The 17977-nt window shown below is 50.0% G+C and overlaps 1 protein-coding gene across 1 annotated transcript in view; it reads left to right on the top strand.

Moving 5' to 3' along the window:
• Nucleotides 1–9749: 9749 nt before the first annotated feature.
• The window catches only part of GATA4 (GATA binding protein 4), a 28112-nt gene continuing 19884 nt past the window's right edge, over nucleotides 9750–17977 (top strand). Inside the window, exon 1 of the mRNA XM_059469225.1 lies at nucleotides 9750–10346. Coding sequence (XP_059325208.1) covers nucleotides 9818–10346 — 529 coding nt within the window. The 5' untranslated portion in view covers nucleotides 9750–9817. The remainder of the gene's footprint in view (nucleotides 10347–17977) is intronic.

Here is a 17977-nt window from a genome sequence, read left to right as displayed (position 1 = left end):
CCTGGATCCCTGGGAGTGTCCAAAGCCAGGTTGGATGGGGTTTGGAGCAGTCTGGAACAGTGGAAGGTGTCCCTGCCCATGGCAGAGGGTGTGGAACTGGGTAATCTTTAAGGTCCCTCCCAACCCAAACCTTTCCATGATTCCCTGATTCTGTACAACAGCCAGAACTGCACATTCAAGCCCAGAATTCTCCTGTCTCTGTCTGGTTTGGTGGGATTTTTGTTCATTTCAACTAAAACCCTCCAAAACTTAAACCATTGTCCAGGATTCCACCTCTCTCCTGCTGCACTCCAAGTCTTGGGAATCACATCATTCCTGACTTGTCCACTGCATGAAAACTCAGAGGTGCATCAGCTGCCCAACAAATACCACAGTTTATTAATAATATCAACACTGCAATAATGATCTAAGAATGAGGGATAATTACACATAAATTTGGCAGCATGTCTGAGTATTCTTTCCCCATGCACTGCACTGGAGTTTTGCCTGATGTTATTATCATTTTCTGATAAAGTAAACTTTCATGTCATTGTGCCTTTTACAATGACAGCTCGTGGTGTATTTTCTTGCTTTTCCCCATGGATGACAAAATGCCACTTTCACCCAGGGTTTCCCATTCTGGACAGCATTCCTAGGTGGGTGTGAAACTGCAGGATGGGTCCAAAAGCCAGACTGGATTTCAGCAGATTTAAGGGAGCATCAACTCTGCTTCTCTCTGTGCATCAAAATTATTACACCAGTGATATTTTTCTTTACAAACCTGAAAGAGGAGAAGAAGAAGGAGCAGGATATTCCTGATGGTAGAAGGAAACTGAGATCTTTATTTGTGCAGCCATAAGAATCCCAATGGCAAAGTCTGAATTCCTGCTGCCCTGAGAGATGCTGGGGAGGGCTGCAATGTTCACTTGACTGGAGAACAGCAGTGCAATGGGGATTTTGGTGGGATATTTCTGGAAAATTGGGTGGATGTAAATGAGGAAATGAAAAAAAAAAAATCCCATGTTGCTGCCTCAGCTCCAGAAATTGTTCTGTAGATGACATGGAAATTAAATATAATCTGAAGGAACTCTGGTAGCACTTAATAGAACCATGGAATTGCTTAGGTCAGAAAAGCCCTCTAAGAACACTGAGTCCAACCATTCCCCCAAAACTGCCGAGGCCACCACTGAACCCTGTCCCAGAGTTCTACACCCACACACCTTTTAAATCCCTCCAGGGGTGGAGATGCCCCCACTGTCCTGGGCAGCTGTGCCAGGGCTGGACAGCCCTTTGGGTCCTCCTTTCCTTTGAAAAGTTGAGGGGATCTGGAAGGGGCTGAGTTCCAGCCCACTGTCCAAAGTTCAGGGAATTCATCTTCTCAGGGAATTCAACCATTTGCAAATCTAGGTGAAGAGAGGAAGATTCCCAGAAATTCCCATCTGCCCCCAGTGTCCCTTGCTGGAGGACATTGCCAACCTCAGATCACAAATTCACCCTGCACCACAGAGTTTTTTTTTCCTTTATGGAAAAGACCAGACATATTTTCCACCTTTTATTTCAAACTTTCCTTTTTAAAATTGTCAATACATTGGGTTTTTTTGACTGGCATCTTGTCCAAGGTCAAACCATCCTCCTGCATTACCACTCAGTCCCACCAGCACTGCCTGCACATGAAACCCTGCTTGTCCTTTGCTCATGTGAGTGCATTTCACATGGATTTGGGCTTGGAAATTCAGTCCTTGGACTTTTTGGCATGAAAAACTATTTTGGCTTCCTGGCTTTACTTTATGTGAAATCTACCTCTTTTCTTTTTGCTTTCCTCTCCAGAATAAGTGCTTTAATTCAACCACTGCGCAATTCAACCATCGGTGCAGAGAGAGAAACAATTTTTTCAGCGCAGAAAGAACTCAGCCACAAAACTTCTGTACTGATCCCGAGGGCACAAGATTTGGGTCAGGACTGGCTTTTTGGGGTTTTTTTTCCATCATTTCCATCATTTTTGTTTTCATCACCACATCCAACCCAACCAACGGGGTGCGCGATGCTCGGAGGGAGCTCGAGGACATCGGAGGGAGCTCGGGGGCATCAGAGGGGGTGCAGGGGCATCGGAGGGAGCGCAGGGGCATCGGAGGGAGCTCGGGGCACCGGGCTCCGGCCCTGCAGCCCTTCCCTTCCCTTCCTCTCCCTTCCCCTCCCGGCGGCGCTGCCCGGGGCAGTGACCCCAGCGCCGGGGAGTCTGGAGCGGAGCCGGCGGCCGCCGCTCGCCGCCGTCAGCCCACACCTCATCAATAGGGGCTGACAGCCCCGGCCCCGCCGCCCCGACGGCACCGCCGCCGGCACGGCACGGCTTGGCACGGCCCGGAGCAGGGAGAGCCCCCAAGGTGGGGCTGGAGGCAGCGCCATGCAGCCGGGGTGTATCTGGGGAGAGGAGTCGGGGTGCAGAGCCTCACAGGGGTCAGGATGCGGTAACCCACAGGATTATCCAGGGATCCCGGCATTCCCACCATGGGTCTGGGATAGACGCAGTATCATTGTGAGGGGCTGCGAACATCCCAGTGGGTGTAGGGGACCCCACAGTGACAGGTAAGGGCACTCAGTGAGTGGTACAGGCGAGTAGGAAGGTAAGACACGCTGGTGAGAGAGATACAGACACGTGGATAAATAGATGGATAAATAAATTGATGTTCTGGCAAAGTAGATAGGCACCAAAAAAAGCAAATAAGACATAGGAATGAGTAGGGAGTTACAGAGATTATGGATATAGGGATATATGGCTACATGATGGATATAGGGATGTATAGATAAATGATGGATAAATTGATGTATGGATAGATCAGGGATATAGGGATGGATAGATGATGGATATAGGGGTATATAGATAAATGATGGATAAATGGATATACGGATAGATGATGAATAAATGGATATATGGACAGATGATGGATATAGAGATATATTGATAGATGATGGATATAGGGATATAGATCAATGATGGATAAATGGATTTATGGCTAGATGAAGGGTGGTGATGCTGGCTGGGGTTCCTCTTTCCCAGGGCTCCATCCCAGGCATTTCCAGGCACAGCACTTTCCCCGCCTGACACACGAGCCTTTTCCAGCCTCCCCAAGAACGGGAAGGGGTTTCCATCACCGCTGCTGCTCCTGCCAGACACCTCCGCCAGTGCCAGTCAGTGCCCGGCAGCCGGGATGTCACAGCAGGTGCGCTCCGCACGGGCGGTTTCGCTGTCACTGCGGCAAAGGGCGGGCGGTGACAATGATGACAGCAGAGCCACACGTGCGCTGCGAGTGGGCGACACAGCCCGGCTGGTGACGCTCCCCCTTTGTCCCCAGAGGGTTCCCCGCCATCGCAGGTGATGTTTCCCCGTGCTGGTGGCCCCGGGGATCCCCCATCCATGGCTGACGTGTGTCGCAGATGCCACGCACACTTTTGTCACACCGCGGTAGCACAGCCCCTGTGTCCCCCCGGGGAAAGTCCCTCTGAGCTGGGCTTTCACGTCTCCTCACCAATTCAGAGAATCCCAGACCGGGAAATTCAAAGCGCTGACATTTTAGTCTCAATCCGCTCGATTTTGGGAGTAAAACTGACAGGAGTGCAGCGCATTGATCCAAGCTGTATTTTCTGTGTTCTCTGGGACACATCTGTCCCCCTCACGCACACACAGGGGCACAGACACGCAGGGCACCACATGTCCTGTGCTTCCCGTTTCCTAGAGATCCCCGTTTCCTAAAAACCCCCATTCCAGGTGGATTTTGGATTTTGCCCGTCCCGCAGTTTCCATGGCACTGACTCTCACTTCTCAGCCTCTCCCCTCCTGCTGCATCAGGGCACGGATCGCTGCTACACGCATCTCTGCATCCCAGGGATTTGTCCCTGAGGAAGTCACTTGTACTTATTACTTATTTCTACTGGAGGTAAAAAAAAGGGGGGGGGAAATATAGGAAAAGGCAATAATATAGTATTGAAGGTAGAGGGGTGGTCAGAAAGGATTTAGAACTTCCCCCGAAGCTCCGCTGAGCCGTGATGATGCTCGGCCACCCCCCTGCGAAGGGCAGCACCTGGCCTTTGGGATGGGGGAGGAGGAGGCGGGGGTTGGTGCCATTTTGGGACCACTGCCGTCCCGTAAACAGACGTGATGTTTGTTTGGGAAAATGTCTCTGGAAGGCGCGACAGGAGCTTTGGTTCAGCCGGGGCGGGGGTGGCAGCCACAGCGGGGTCCGTCTGTGCGGGGCTGTCCCTCTGTGCGGGCTGTCCCTCTGTCCTTCCAGCCGTGCTCTCCACAGCGTCCCGTGGGTTTTCCTTGCTTTTGGGTGTCCTGAGAGGTGTCTGCGGGCAGGGGGGCGCAGAGGGGTCCCAGAGCGGGGACTCCAAGGCTTTCCCAAGAGGAGGGTCCAGTATCTGCCTCCCAGGAGGGTGGGGGGATCCATCCATCCCCCTGCACAGCTCCAGGAGGATTTGTGCTCGGAATTTCCCCCTTTTTGCTGGATCTGGAGAGGGCTGGAGGGGCAGCACACCCCTGTCCATCCCCAGACGGGTGGGAAGGGGGCGGGAGGGGGCGATGCCGTCCCGAGACGTCTCCTGGCTCGCAGGGAGCCTCGTCCCCCACTCCCGGCCATCCCCCGCTCCCAAACCACCCCGGTCCTGCTGCTCGGCCCCAAAAATTCGGGGTGCAGCCGTGCCTTGCCTCCCTTTCCCTTCCCAGTGGCACCGGCTGCTCTAACACAAGGCAGGGACAGCCTAGAGACACCCACAGATAGATACCTATGGATAGATACCTATAGATACCTATAGATACCTATAGATAGATACCTATAGCTGATCCATACCGCCCGCAGATGCCACCCAGCCGTAGGCACCGGGATTTTTTTGAGCCGATTTTTCCCCTCTCCGCTGTCCTGGGGTGGCCGATCCCTCTCCCAGAGTCTGTAACTCCCAGATTCTCCCCAGCCCCCTCCTCCAGACCCTTCCCGGATCTAGCCAAAGCGAGAAATAAATAAAAGAATTAAGGTAATGCTAATAAAAACTCCAAATAATCCCAAATGCCCAATAAGCAGCAGCCGCCCCCATTTATCCCTTTTGCTCTGATAAAATCACATTTCCCAGCTGTTTTTCCCCCCTATTTTTAACCACTTTTCTTCATGATTGTTTTAAAAATTCAACTTTTAGCCCAGAAAAAAAAATTAAATTCACTTTTCCCCTCTTGCCCTCAACCCCCCGCCCCCCTCCAATTTCTAAAGGATTTTTGAGTGATTCTTTCTTTTTTTGGTTTTTTGGAGAGGAAATTGGGGTTTTTTTCCCCATGCATCAACACCGGGAGCTTTAACTCTGAAACCACCGCAGAACTAAGTTCGATACGGGGAAATAAATAAAGCAAAACAAAAAAAACCCTAAAAAATTGGCATCATATAGATTTTTTTCCCGTCCGGGGCAGATCTGGAGGCTGGAAAGGAGAGAGGCAAGGCCAAAGTTTGCTCCCCTGTGTTATTTTCACACAGATTTCGTTCATTGCAAGGTAAAAAAAAAAAAGCGCTCTACCGCGTGCAGGACAAAGTGACAAAGTTTTGGGTTTGCTTTGGGCTTTTGGGGTTTTTGTTTTTTGTCGCTGTGCTTTGCCGTGTCCCATCTGGTTTTTCCGGGAGAAATTGTGTCCTAAATCCTGTTGGGTCACGCCAGGCTGGGCTCGGTGCAGTTCCTCACCTCTCCGAATTTCGGGATGAGCGTTCCCGCGGTTCCCGGCTCCGCCGACCGATAATTCCCCGAAAAAAAGAAAGAGGCTGGATCCGGCCACACGCACCGAAACAATCCACGGGAATTGCTTTTGTACCTTTTTTCCCGCAAGCAGCAAAGCCAAAACGGGTCCTTGAAATCTTTTCTGCTTTGCTGCTTGCGCTAGTTTATTCTGTTTAAATTTAATTTTCGCGTTCTGTGACTTTTTAAAAAAAAAAAAAAAATATTTCTTTTTAGTAAGGAAAGAGATGCTTTTATGTAGGAATTCAACGAATCTTTAGGAAATCGCTGCTTTGGGAGAGAAAACCCAAAGGGATTGTGCAAAGGAAGGAAAGATGAGTGTCTCGAACCTGGCACATCTGGATAGGCAGCTGCTCCGGAGAAGGGATAGCAAAAGAGATATCAATATATTTAATTCTCTTTTCTTTCCCTGCTAGTGTTCATAAGCGTATTTTTATATATATCTATATCCATACATATTTTTATTTACAAATAACGTGTTTACATGTTTATATATTATATGTGAATTATTAAACATAAGAGTTTTACATGCGTTATATGTCTATTTTCAATATATTTAATAATTTACATATATACAAAAACAATACCATAGGGCGTTATAAATTATAAACAATAAATTATTTCGGTAAGACAGTACATCTATGTTTGCCTGTAACACACATTCCTGTGAATTACAACATGTATTAAGTCCCGTTTATAATTAATTTTTCTATCGATCTGTATAAAATCACACACCTTTTATTAATTATATATTTTTCCCCTTGTGCTGAAATTACAAATATACACAGAGACACCGTTGCTGATGTATTTCTGTGCCTATAATTTTATTTCTATACGGGGCTATAAATATTTTCATCCCGGTATTTGGGGTTATCTCCAACTGCGTTTTCCCATTTTTGGGGAGTCCCTGTGCCCCCTGGGTATTCCAGAATAACGTGAGGGCAGAGAATGAGGGGATCCCACATTCCCGGGATTTCATTCCCAACCCTGGAGCATCCCCCTAAGTGCTCTCCTCACCCTTCAATAAATCGATTTCCCCATCTCCTCTTCCCCCATACCCCGTGTCTTTCATACGGAGATTTGAAATTTTGATTCAATATTTTTATTTCCGAGCACTAAAATCCACCGACATCTCCCCCCCGCTTCCCCCACAGACTTAGGGTAGGACCCCCAGATTTCCACTGGAAGCTCCAAAGTGTGGGAAATGTTAATGTTGTGACAATTATTCCCGGGAAACGGGGCAGTGGGACCGCCGGGATGGCTGGAGAGACTCCAGAGTGAAATGAGCCCCTGGGGAGGGGGGGCTGTGGATGTGGGGCTGAACCCCAGGTGGGATTGAGACCCCAAATTGCTGAGGGGTGCAGCATCCCCGCTGCTCTTCATCATTAACCTTAAACCCACCAGAGCATGGAGGGACAGGAAAGGGGTGCCCTGTTTGGGGGGGAGCACCCCAAAACTGGCTGGGACAGAGAGGAGAGCAGCTGGCACCTCCTCACTCTACAATTTGGGATCGCGATTTGGGGCGGAAGCACCGAAAAATCTCCTTTGAGCAATATCGCCAATGAAAGCGGATTGACTCCAGCGGGATTGGGGAGGTGTGGGGTGTCTGTACCCCTCAGAAAATCCCCAATTTTTTCTGGCAATCAGGCACGGGCATCCCTGGGGACGCGAGGCTGCCCAGCTGATGGGGCCATGCCCATAGGGCTGGTTTGATTTTATTATTTCATTTTATTCCTTTTTTATTGTTTTTTTCCCCCCCTCTCCTCCGCAGCCACGAAACCTGGCGCCCGGCTGATGGTGCAACAGATACCGGCCACCCCCTTCACCCCCCGCTCCCTCCCATCGCCGCCCACTTCCACGTGACGTGGGAAAACCAGTCAGCGAGTGGCACTGGGCAGCCTGGCCATACTGGGGAGCCTGCAGGGGGGCAGCGCTGCCCCCAGTCCCCCCACAGAAACAGGAGCCGGGCATCTCTGAGCCCTCTGCCTGCCCCACAGCCAGGGGAGGGGGTTCCTGCCCCACGGCCTCGCCCCCTCCACCCCTGTGCCCCCCCAGCACTGAAGGTGGGTAGCGCTTCCCTGTCCCCACCTCGCTCCTCTTCCTCGCTGTCACGCCGGGACCCCGGCGAGCTCCCCGAAAGTTTCCTCCTATTGACTCCTCGGGCTTGAAAAGTGACTCGATTTTGCTAATTTTTTTTTTATTTTTTTTTTTTTTTATTATCACCACTACTGTTTGTAAACTCGCTCCTTGTTCCCCTCCTGTGAATCCTTGCTCCTCCTTAGGGAATCCTGTGGGAAAGCTCCATCCTAGGCTGGTTACACGCCAACCATTCCCTGGTGGTCAGGGGGACACAAATCTCCCTTAAAGCCCCTTCTTCCCGGCTCGATTCCATCCTTACCCCTTCCCAGCGCTGCCTCCGGCTCCTCTCCCTTTCCTCGGCCGCCTGCCTGTCTCCCGCTGTCCTCCCAGGGTATCAGCCCTTATCTGCTGGTTATCTCCTCTGCTGCTAAATTCAGCCCAGCGGAGGGGTTCAGCCGGGGGAATCTGTTGGTTAAACCTAAAGCAGTCCCAGGAGCCAACTCTCCGGCCATAATTCCGCCCCCTCCGTGCCCCATCCAGCTCTTCTCCCGGTGTGAGGTGGCTTTCATGGAATCCCACAATTCCTGAATGGTTTGGGTTGGAAAATACCTAAAGGCTCATCCAGTTACGACCCCCCTGCCCTGGGCAGGGACACTTTCCACCAGATTGTGTTGTTCCAAGCCCTGTCCAAGATGCTCCCTCCATGATTTGTAAAGAATTTCACATCTCAACTCATCTCACCCCCCTCCCGGACCCTCCTTGGGGAAGGGGTTTCACCCTGACTCCTTTCCACAAGTGGGTTTTGGGGTCTTGCCATTGCAAGCCATGCACAAGGCCCCAAGGGCATCCCAAGGCCCAAACTCACTCCAAATTCCCCCAAATTTCCCCAAAATTCGAAACCAACCCAACAAGAGGTAAAGCACCCCTTTCCCCCACCCTGTCCCACGACTCTGGGATATTCCTCCCCACCCAGACCCACAGCATCCCCAGTCCCCAATGGGTCACCCCACTGTGCTTCCAGCTTCTCCCAGTTCCCAACACGGGAAAAACGGGGGAGAGGGATAGAAAACACCTGGAAGAGGGAGTTGGGGTCTGCTCCCCACTTTGGGCAGCACTAATGGGGCTGCAGTGGATAATGTCCCCCCCTCTCCTTTAAGCCCCCTCGGTCATTCCTGGCCGGGCTTTAGGGGGTGCGGATACGCGTGGGGCAGCCGAGGGGTGGCAGGGTCGATCCATCCTTCCCCTTTTCCCTCTTTTCCCCCTACTTTTCCCTACTTTAAGCCCCCACACCCCCCAGCCCTCCCGCCGCCCAGATCAAACGCCGGCCCCGGGGGCCATTAACAACTTAAAGCACCGATCGTACCTGCGGGACAAAGGTTTTTGCTGCGGGCCAGAGGAGAGAGCATCGCTGTCTCTCACCTTCCCGCCCGTGTTCCCCTTCCTTTCACCTCCCCCCCCCTTCTCTAACCTCCTTATCTCCCCGCCCGGGGGGTTCCCGGCCCGGCCGCCGCCGCATCCCGCATCCCGCATCCCGGCAGCATCTCCCCCTGCTCCCCCGGGGGTGTTGGAAGGGGAGGGCGGGAGGGGAGGGAGGAGGAGACTGAGCGAGGGTTTTAAACAGCCCAGCCTGATGGTGGAGGGCGGGGGGGTGGGGGGGCGGGAGGTGATGGATGGAGCCCGCTGGGAGCAGCTAAATCCAGGCGGGAGCTAAATTTCCCCTCCGGAGGGACCCGGACTTCTTGCTCGGGGTCGGCAAGAGGCGGCGGGAGCTGCTGAAGGTGGGGAAGGTGGGCGGTGGGGAAGAGAGAGGTGGGGAGGGGGGGTCGGAGGAGGAAAAAAAAATCGCATCGCTTGGTGGTGTTTTGGTTTTGGCTGGAAGGCTTGCGCGCCCACGCGGGACCGCTGCGGGGGAAAAAAACGTGGAGCCGAGGGTTTTCCAGGCGCTCCCCATCGCTCTGGATCGCGGCTGGGCTTTGGGGAGGCCCCGCACGAGATGTACCAGAGCTTAGCCATGGCAGCCAACCCCGGGCCTCCGGCGTACGAGGGGGCAGGTGGCTTCATGCACAGCGCGGCCGCAGCGTCCCCCGTCTATGTGCCCACCACGAGGGTCACCTCCATGCTCCCCAGCCTGCCCTACCTGCAGAGCAGCGCCTCTTCCCAGCAAGGCAGCCCCGTCCACTCCAACCACTCCATCTGGACTCAACCCGGAGCAGAAAGCGCCGCTTACAACCCTGGATCGTCTCACCCTCCCGTGTCACCTCGGTTCTCCTTCTCCACCAGCACCCCCATCCCGGCCACCTCTTCCCGGGAAGCGGCGGCGGCTTACAGCAGCTCCTTGAACCTTTCTGCTAACGGGAGGGAGCAGTACGGCAGGGGCTTCGGCAGCTCCTATTCCAGCCCCTACCCGGCCTACATGAGCCCCGACATGGCCACGACCTGGACTTCGTCGCCCTTTGACAGCCCCATGCTGCACAACCTGCAGAGCCGAGGGACGCCCGCGGCCGCCCGCCACGCCAACATCGGTGAGCACGGGGCTGGGAGATGGGAGGGGAGGTTTCACCCCGTTATCCCCCCAGATTTTGGGGCACGCACCCCACTGTGAGTAGGTTTTGGTTTTTGGAGGGAGGAATTCGGAGTATTGGTGCTGTCTGAGTGGTCTCTCTGGCTGGAAAATATCGGGGTCCTTATTCTTAATTATTCTGCAAGATCACCGTTGCAAAACATCCTCAAAGTTTCCAAAAAGTAAACGAAATTTAGGGCAGGCCCGGAGCGGCAAGGAGTGATGGGGCGAGCTCTTGAGCGAGGGCCTGCTGGCTCCTCGAGTAGCTCAGAGGGGATTTAGGGGCTCTGATGGGGATAATTTGAATTATACCCACGATGTTCCATGGACACGTAGGCAGCCCCTTCCTACGCTGGCTTTAGGTGTTAAACTGGGAGCATTGAGAAAGCAAAGTTGGGTCCATGAATTCCAAATCTTCCCTTCGGGCTGTTTTACGTTCTGGTCTTTTAAAAAATTCTTTTGGAAAGGTCGGGCTACAAAAAGGGAGAGCAGAGAGAAATTTAGAGCTGAGGTGGGAGAGATGATGGAGAAGGATTAAAAGAAATGCATCCACATTTGTAATGGTGCTTTTCGGGGAAATCAGGCACATCTGAACAACGAAATCTTGGTATTTCAGAGTCTCCTTACCCCAAAAATCCTCACCCTGATCTCTCGTGCCGAGTCCAGTCTCGGAACCTTTCATTTCATTAAATTCCTCTGGTTCCTACAACGAAGAATTGGTCCAAATGGCTTAAAATACTACTTTTATATTTCGTGAGGTGGAAGAGGGATAAAAGGAGAAAGAAATGCAGGCACATCTTTGCATGGTGGTTTCATAAACCCTTTTTTCCTTCCCGCCTCCTCTCCATGAAGGTATTTCTGTCGGCTTTGGGGTCGGGGTTAACAAAGAAAACACCTCAAATTTGTCTGCAGATCTATTTTATGATTGTGTTCTCTGACCTGAATTTTGGAGGGCGATTTTTCCATCGGGATTTGCGTTGTCTTTAGCATTATTTTAAGTTGTTAAAAGAAGGAAGGTTGGGCATCGGTGAAGGCTTGGCCTTGCCAACATCTTGTGCTTTTCTTTAGGTGCTAGAAAATTTCTCAAAACGAGGAACAGAATAAGGATAAAATTTTAGCCAATCAGACGATTTTTTTTTTTTGAAGCCGTGAGAAGGCAGATCGCAGAGGAAAAAATCAGGATTAATTAAAAAATCAAGTATTAATTGAATATCAGTAAGCACATATGAATATTTGTATTTTACCATGGTGCCATCTCTTCCTTGGGGGGAGGAAAATAATCACCTTTTTTGCGGTGATTTCAGAAGGGCTCTTAATAATAAAAATACCCTAAACCCAAAATAATGCAAATGAAGAATTGCAGTTGCAGAAACACCCATCAGCTTTAAAAGCGCAAGGGGATTTGGGGGTTTTGAGTGTGGTGGGTTTTGCTGCATTTTGGTGGCAAAAAAAAAAATATGTTTTTAAATAGCACTGGGAAGAACGGATGAGTTGAGCCAGTGCAGTGGATGGTTTTTAATGAAAAGGAAAAAGCCGAGACTCCACGGCCAGGTCTTGACTCGGGTGCCGGATTCTCGGCAGCGCGGCCGAATCCGCGGGGTTCATTAGCATGGGCTAATTACGCCTCTGCCTTGGATATGGAAAAGCGTTCGAATTTTAAAGCAAAAGAGCTTGGGTTTTGGTTAAAAAAAAAATAAAATAAAATGAACTGCCTGAGAGCTGGTGAGTTTTAAACGGATTTTTGGCAGGCAGCTCCTCCGGGAAGGAGTTTTAGGTCCAGCCCTGCCCCGTTCCCGCTTCTCCCTCCCTGAGTCGGGACGCGGCCGCTGCCGGGTCCCTCCCTGAAGCCGAGCGATGCTTTGGGCATCGAGGGGGTTGAGTAAAGCATGTAGAGGCTGGCTGTGGGGTTCTGAGCTGGGAAAGGGTTTTATTTTCATGATTTTAAGGGTAAAAAACCCTGGAAAACTGAAGGCACTGAAAGATGTAGTGGAGGGGACATCGCTGTGGATTATTCCCATCACAGACCCACGTTAATTCCACATCCGAGCCTGGTCAGCACCTGAGAAATCCCTGGAACGGTGGAGTTGACTCCTTCTTTGCCTTTTCTTAGGGCTAAAAGTAATTTTATTCTCTGCACAGCGAGGAATCTCAAGGTGGAAACGCAATCCTTTTAAATGTGTGAAATATAAATATTTTCAGCGCTCTCATTTTCTTTTCCAGGGAAATAACCATCACCTTCGAATAGCGCTAAATGCAAACCACCTCTGGAGGTCATTAAAGTTTTAATTATTACGATTTTTTAAAAATAAAGATCAAGTGTAGGGAGCTATAGCTGAATATGCAGACAGGAATTCCCTGTCTATATAATTAGGCATGACGTTTTCCTCCCTGTTTTATATAAACATATCCCTGTAATAATAAAGCAACACATAGGGAAAAGAAGATTAGTGAAAATATATTTGAAGAAAATAGCACTAAAAGAAATACAAACCTTCGTGTTTATCGCTAAATTGAGGAATTTTTGCTTGGGTTAAACCGTGGTATGAAGCACTGGGAAGGATGGGTAAAACGCACGGGCCCGTTTGGAAAACTTTCCCTGGTATGAGTTCAAAATGCCAAATTTGGACTTTTCAGGGTAAGTTTGGTGACTGATTTCATTACCCTGAAGAGCAGGATCAGACCCTGTGGTCGAGGCAGTGAACTTGCCCCAGGCATTGCCTGGGATGGAGTTACCGCGAATTCCCGACTTAATGAGCCATGAAAAGGACCAGCTGCAGAATCCCCACTCCAAAGACTTCCCCGCCACCACCAAAAATCTCTTGAAATCGCTCCCAAAATTACCCTAGATGGGCATTTTGGCTCTTGCCCCTTCCCCGGGCGGAAGGGAGCGGGGATGGAGGGCGGCACGGGGCTCCGAGCGCATCCATCCCGCAGCTCCTCGCTGCCCCTGGATCTTTCGAGCCTGGGGAAGGATGCGCCGATCCCAAATTTCATTTTGCTCACAGCGGGGATTTTACTTTCGCTGTGGCACCGCGGAGGAATTGCTGTGGTTGGCGGTAAATCGGAGTTGCGGGCATTCCTGGTGGGTGCTTTTTGGGTTTTTTTTTTTGTTGTTTTTTTTTTTTTTTTTTGGCCAAATCGAAGTCAGGGCTCCTCAAACAGGCGCTGCTGGAACACAGCAGCAGCATCTGGGAAGATCAAAGCCTGGAGCAGACACTGGCTTGGAAAATGTCCTTTCTGCTGCTGGTGGGGGAGAGATTGGGAACCAGATCTTAAGCTTTCCCACAGGGATGCTAAGAGATCGGCCCTGTCGCATCCCGGCGCTGACATTTCCAGTGATTCATTGGCATTTGTTACAACCCTCTGCCCCTACAAGCAGCCCCTGACCTTCCCAACGCACCCAGGGACAAGGTGGCTGGTCCCTGTGGGGTGGCAGGGGATGAGAGGGGAGTCCCAGCATCGTTCTGTCTCTGATCCTGGAGGGATGGGACCTTAGGATGCTGGGATCGGGCCATAGGACAGAGGGATGTGAGTGTAGGATGGCAGAAAAATATGTGGGACAGCGGGAAGGGGCTGTAGGACATCGGGATGGGGCTGCAGGACATCGAGAAGGGGCTGTAGGACACCGGGAAGAGGCTGTAGGATATCGGGAAGGGGTTGTAGGACATCGGGATGGGGCTGCAGGACATCGAGAAGGGGCTGTAGGATATCGGGATGGGGCTGTAGGATATCGGGAAGGGGCTGTAGGATATCGGGATGGGGCTGTAGGATATCGGGAAGGGCTGTAGGACATCGGGATGGGGCTGTAGGATATCGGGAAGGGGCTGTAGGATATCGGGAAGGGCTGTAGGATATCGGGATGGGGCTGTAGGATATCGGGATGGGGCTGGAGTATATCGGGATGCGGTTGTAGGACATCGGGACGGGGCTGTTGGACGTGTCTGCCTTTCCTACATCCCCCGTTTCGCAAGCGGCCGCATTTCTCACCCCAGCCCCGCCGGCGGGGAAGGTTCGCCCAGGGCTTTGTTCCCCCCCCGTCCGGGTCTGAATCCACCTTCTGCTCTCCGTCCTAATTCAATTGTCACCCGTCAGTCTGGGATTTGGGATGAAACCCACAGAATGAGGGTTTCTAATCTCTGAGCAAGATCAAGCTTGAGCATACAAATGTTTATTCCCCCCTCCAAGCCCTTCAAGCAGTAGAATTTAAATTTCAAATAAATCAGTGATAATAATAAAAATAACACCATCACGGGCACTTTGACACCCCTATTAATAATTCAATTATTTACTTAAAATTGCACTATATTACCAAGTGCAGCTTATTTTGCACAGAACAGCCATGGGGTAGTATATAATATAAAAGCTCACAAATTTTTGTAGAGCAGTAAAACTTAAGGCAGTGGATGGTGGTGCTTAATCTAAGACTTTATTAAACCAGGATTAATTATTTTTCACCCATCCATGTGCATTTCTTTATCCCTGTAACAATAACAGCAATATTTTTTTTTAAGAGACAACTTATATTTTTCTCTCTACATTTTTTTTTTTGCCATAAATTTTAAGGGAAAGAGGTGAAATTCTTGGAAACAGATGAGGGTGTATTAGGCAAAGTATTCCAAAGGAAACCAGGCCCAATCCTGACACCTCTGTGCTCTTCTGATGATGGGAAACCCTTGGCTTGGCCGGCAGAAAGGGGCTCCCCAAAACTGGTTCTGCCAAATACAGAGGGGTATTTTGAAAGGGCAAAACATTTCCCTCTGAAAACTTAAAGATGTGTGGAAAAAACCACTGACAAAGCACCAAATATCAAATAAAATTCCAAACTGGGTGAAAAAGTGGCTTTTTATGTGCCTGAAGGTTGGTAGCCTGTTGTTTCTGAGGGAGGATATTAAAGCAAAGGTGAAATTTTAAAGAAAATTCAATTTTTAAAAGTTGATTATGTTATCCCAAAACCTTCAGAAATTTTGCTTCTCATTTGTGTGGGGCTCTGGGCTGGAACTTTTGCTCCTTGAGCCCTGCAGAGCTTTGCAAGCATATGGAAGAAAAGGAATGCAAATATATCAACTTTGAGAGGTTTTATTCCCAAGTCTGCACACCAGTCTGGTGTGTCCTTCCCTCTCTGCAATTTCCTTATTGAAAATGAGATGCAGAAATGGGATTTTCGGGGATCTCCCCCTGCTCGTAGACACTCCTGGGGATTCACGGGGCAAAGGAAGCTGAAATCTTGAGTTCTTCAAGGATTTTGCAACCGAACTGTAAAAAACTTCACAAAGAGTCTGCTTCCCCTTTGGGGCTCAAAACCAGGTGGGAATCTACCTCAAGAGCTCAGTCCATAGGCTTAGGAAAGAAAGTTTTGCTGATACTGGGAGGAAAAAGCAGAAATGCAGACTTTTGCTGCACCAGCCACACGTTTTGGGGACGTGGGATCCCGAAAAATGCGATTACGCTGCCAAAACCCTTCCATTGTAATGGCCAGGTTGGGTTGTTACAGGTCTGAGTTCCTTTGGAGTGGGGAATGTGTGTAATTATGCCTGTGAGATTGCAAAAAGGGAGATGGGAATATCTGGAAATGCCAAATATTCACCTTGCCGGCGGGTCAGAATCCGCGCTGCCGTCTGGCAGGAAGGTGTAAATTCGCCTTTGGTGTGCGAGTGTGAAACGCTGCTTAAATAACCAGGGAAATAGGTGAGAATTTGCTCTGACCTCCCAAATTAACCCAAATTATAGAAGCAAATTTCATTATAAGGTTGGATTGAGGATTTTTTTTCATTTTAAGAAAAACTGGTCTTTCTCCTTCATGGCCCGGAACTCTTGCAGCTGTCTGCGATCACATCCCACATTACGGCAAAATATGAAAACTTCTCCTGCCTTTCCAAGGCTTCCCCACATCATCGGTCACGGTGACCGGGCCTGAGCTGTAAATACATCTGTAATGACAAATTAAACCCAATTATCTGCCAGGCCTGAGCACTGAGGTCTTCCCACACACGGGTGCTTGCACTTGCATGACAGCGCTCAAAAATAACTCCAGCACCGTTGGCACGAGGGGCATTAAAGGCTCTTTTGAAAACGCCCATGTTTTCAAACCTACTCCAAAATATCAGAGTTTTTTCCATTTTTTTCCCTTTTTTCCCCTTTATTATCCTTTTTTCCAGGAGCTCCTTGCTATAGGGTGCGTTGAGTTTGCAGCATTCCCCGTGCTCTTGCACCTTTCTAAACGCTCGCGGCGTTCAGCGGCGATTTCTTTTTCAATATGATAAGCTCGGGCTGGATTTTCTCATCCCCCAAAAAAAGAACTGGCGGGCGCTGGGTGTGCTCCAAAAGAAGAGCCAGGCAGAGATTTTCCAAGCTGGATGCAGATCTGACCCCGTCGTCAGCGCTGAAATGTTTCAGCTTTGGGGTTTTGGCAAGACCTGGGTTTTAAAGCCAAATTTGGGGCAGCGTCAACTGGAAGTGAAAATAATTTTTTCTTTTCCAAGAAGTGCCCAGTGATTAATTTTTTTCTCAATTATTTCCTGGCACAGAGGGGTTTTTTTGCTTAATGAGGTGGATACCTAATTGTAGAATGAAGTCTTTGTTTGGGGGGAGCAAGTTGGGTATTTCCAATCTCTTTTTGCTTTCTCTGTCTTTTTAAGGCCAAACCTGCTCAGGTTTTAAGATCAGCCATCCCCTAAAAAACCAGAAAAAACAGTGACAAAATAAAAAAACAACCTCAAAATTACCCACATTCCTTGCTCAGAGCTGAAGCCATCCCTGAATTAAAGCACAGGGCATTTCACTGGGAGCTGGTGCAGGATCAGGCCCATGCAAATAGATTCTATAGGGAAGAAACTCAGCCCACTGCAAATTACATGGGAATTTGCATGTGTTCTCAGGGAGGTGAAACCCCAAAATCCAGTGGGACCTTCCTTTTTTTCCTGAGAAGTGGCGACTTCATTTATACACTGCAGCATGAAGGAATTCAGGATGTTTTTTTAATTATTTTTAGTCACCCCTAAAGCTTGTGAGACCCTTATCAGAGCCAGCTGGGCTCAAACCACTCACACCAGACTTGGGAGGGACTCAGAAATTAATTTTGTTTGCGAAAGAGGAAAAGAAATAACTCCTGGAAAGCCAAAAATTAATAATTTTTCCAGCAGAGGTGGGGCGAGGGCAGCCGGATGAGGGATCCCGCAGCACTGATCTCCCTTCTCCACCAGGCACTGGTACTGGATTGCTTCTGAATCTGGGATGACAAAATTGCTGCCTGGAAATGCTTCCTCCTAATCCCTGGGAATTAAGTTGGTGTCTGCTGGGGGAGCATTTCAGGAGAGGTCCTGTGGTGGGACGCTGCTCGCTGCTCCTGTTCTCCTTCCCAGAGCTCAGCCCTTTGCTGCTGGACAATGCTTCCAGCACGGTGCATTTACAGGGAGCTGTGATGGGGCTGAGTTCTCACTGCCATCAGACTCTCCCAAAAGGTTAAAACCCAAATTTGGGGGCAGAGCTGAAGCAGGGAGGGAGAATGAGGCCACGCCAGTCCCTCCAAGCAAGGTTTTGCCAATTCTTCCTGGTTTTTCCACATGGAGCTCCCTGTGTTCATAATATTTAAGCAAA

This window comes from Ammospiza nelsoni, chromosome 3, assembly GCF_027579445.1.
Source record: "Ammospiza nelsoni isolate bAmmNel1 chromosome 3, bAmmNel1.pri, whole genome shotgun sequence".
Taxonomy (NCBI): domain Eukaryota; kingdom Metazoa; phylum Chordata; class Aves; order Passeriformes; family Passerellidae; genus Ammospiza; species Ammospiza nelsoni.
This window is presented reverse-complemented; position numbering and strand designations above follow the sequence as displayed.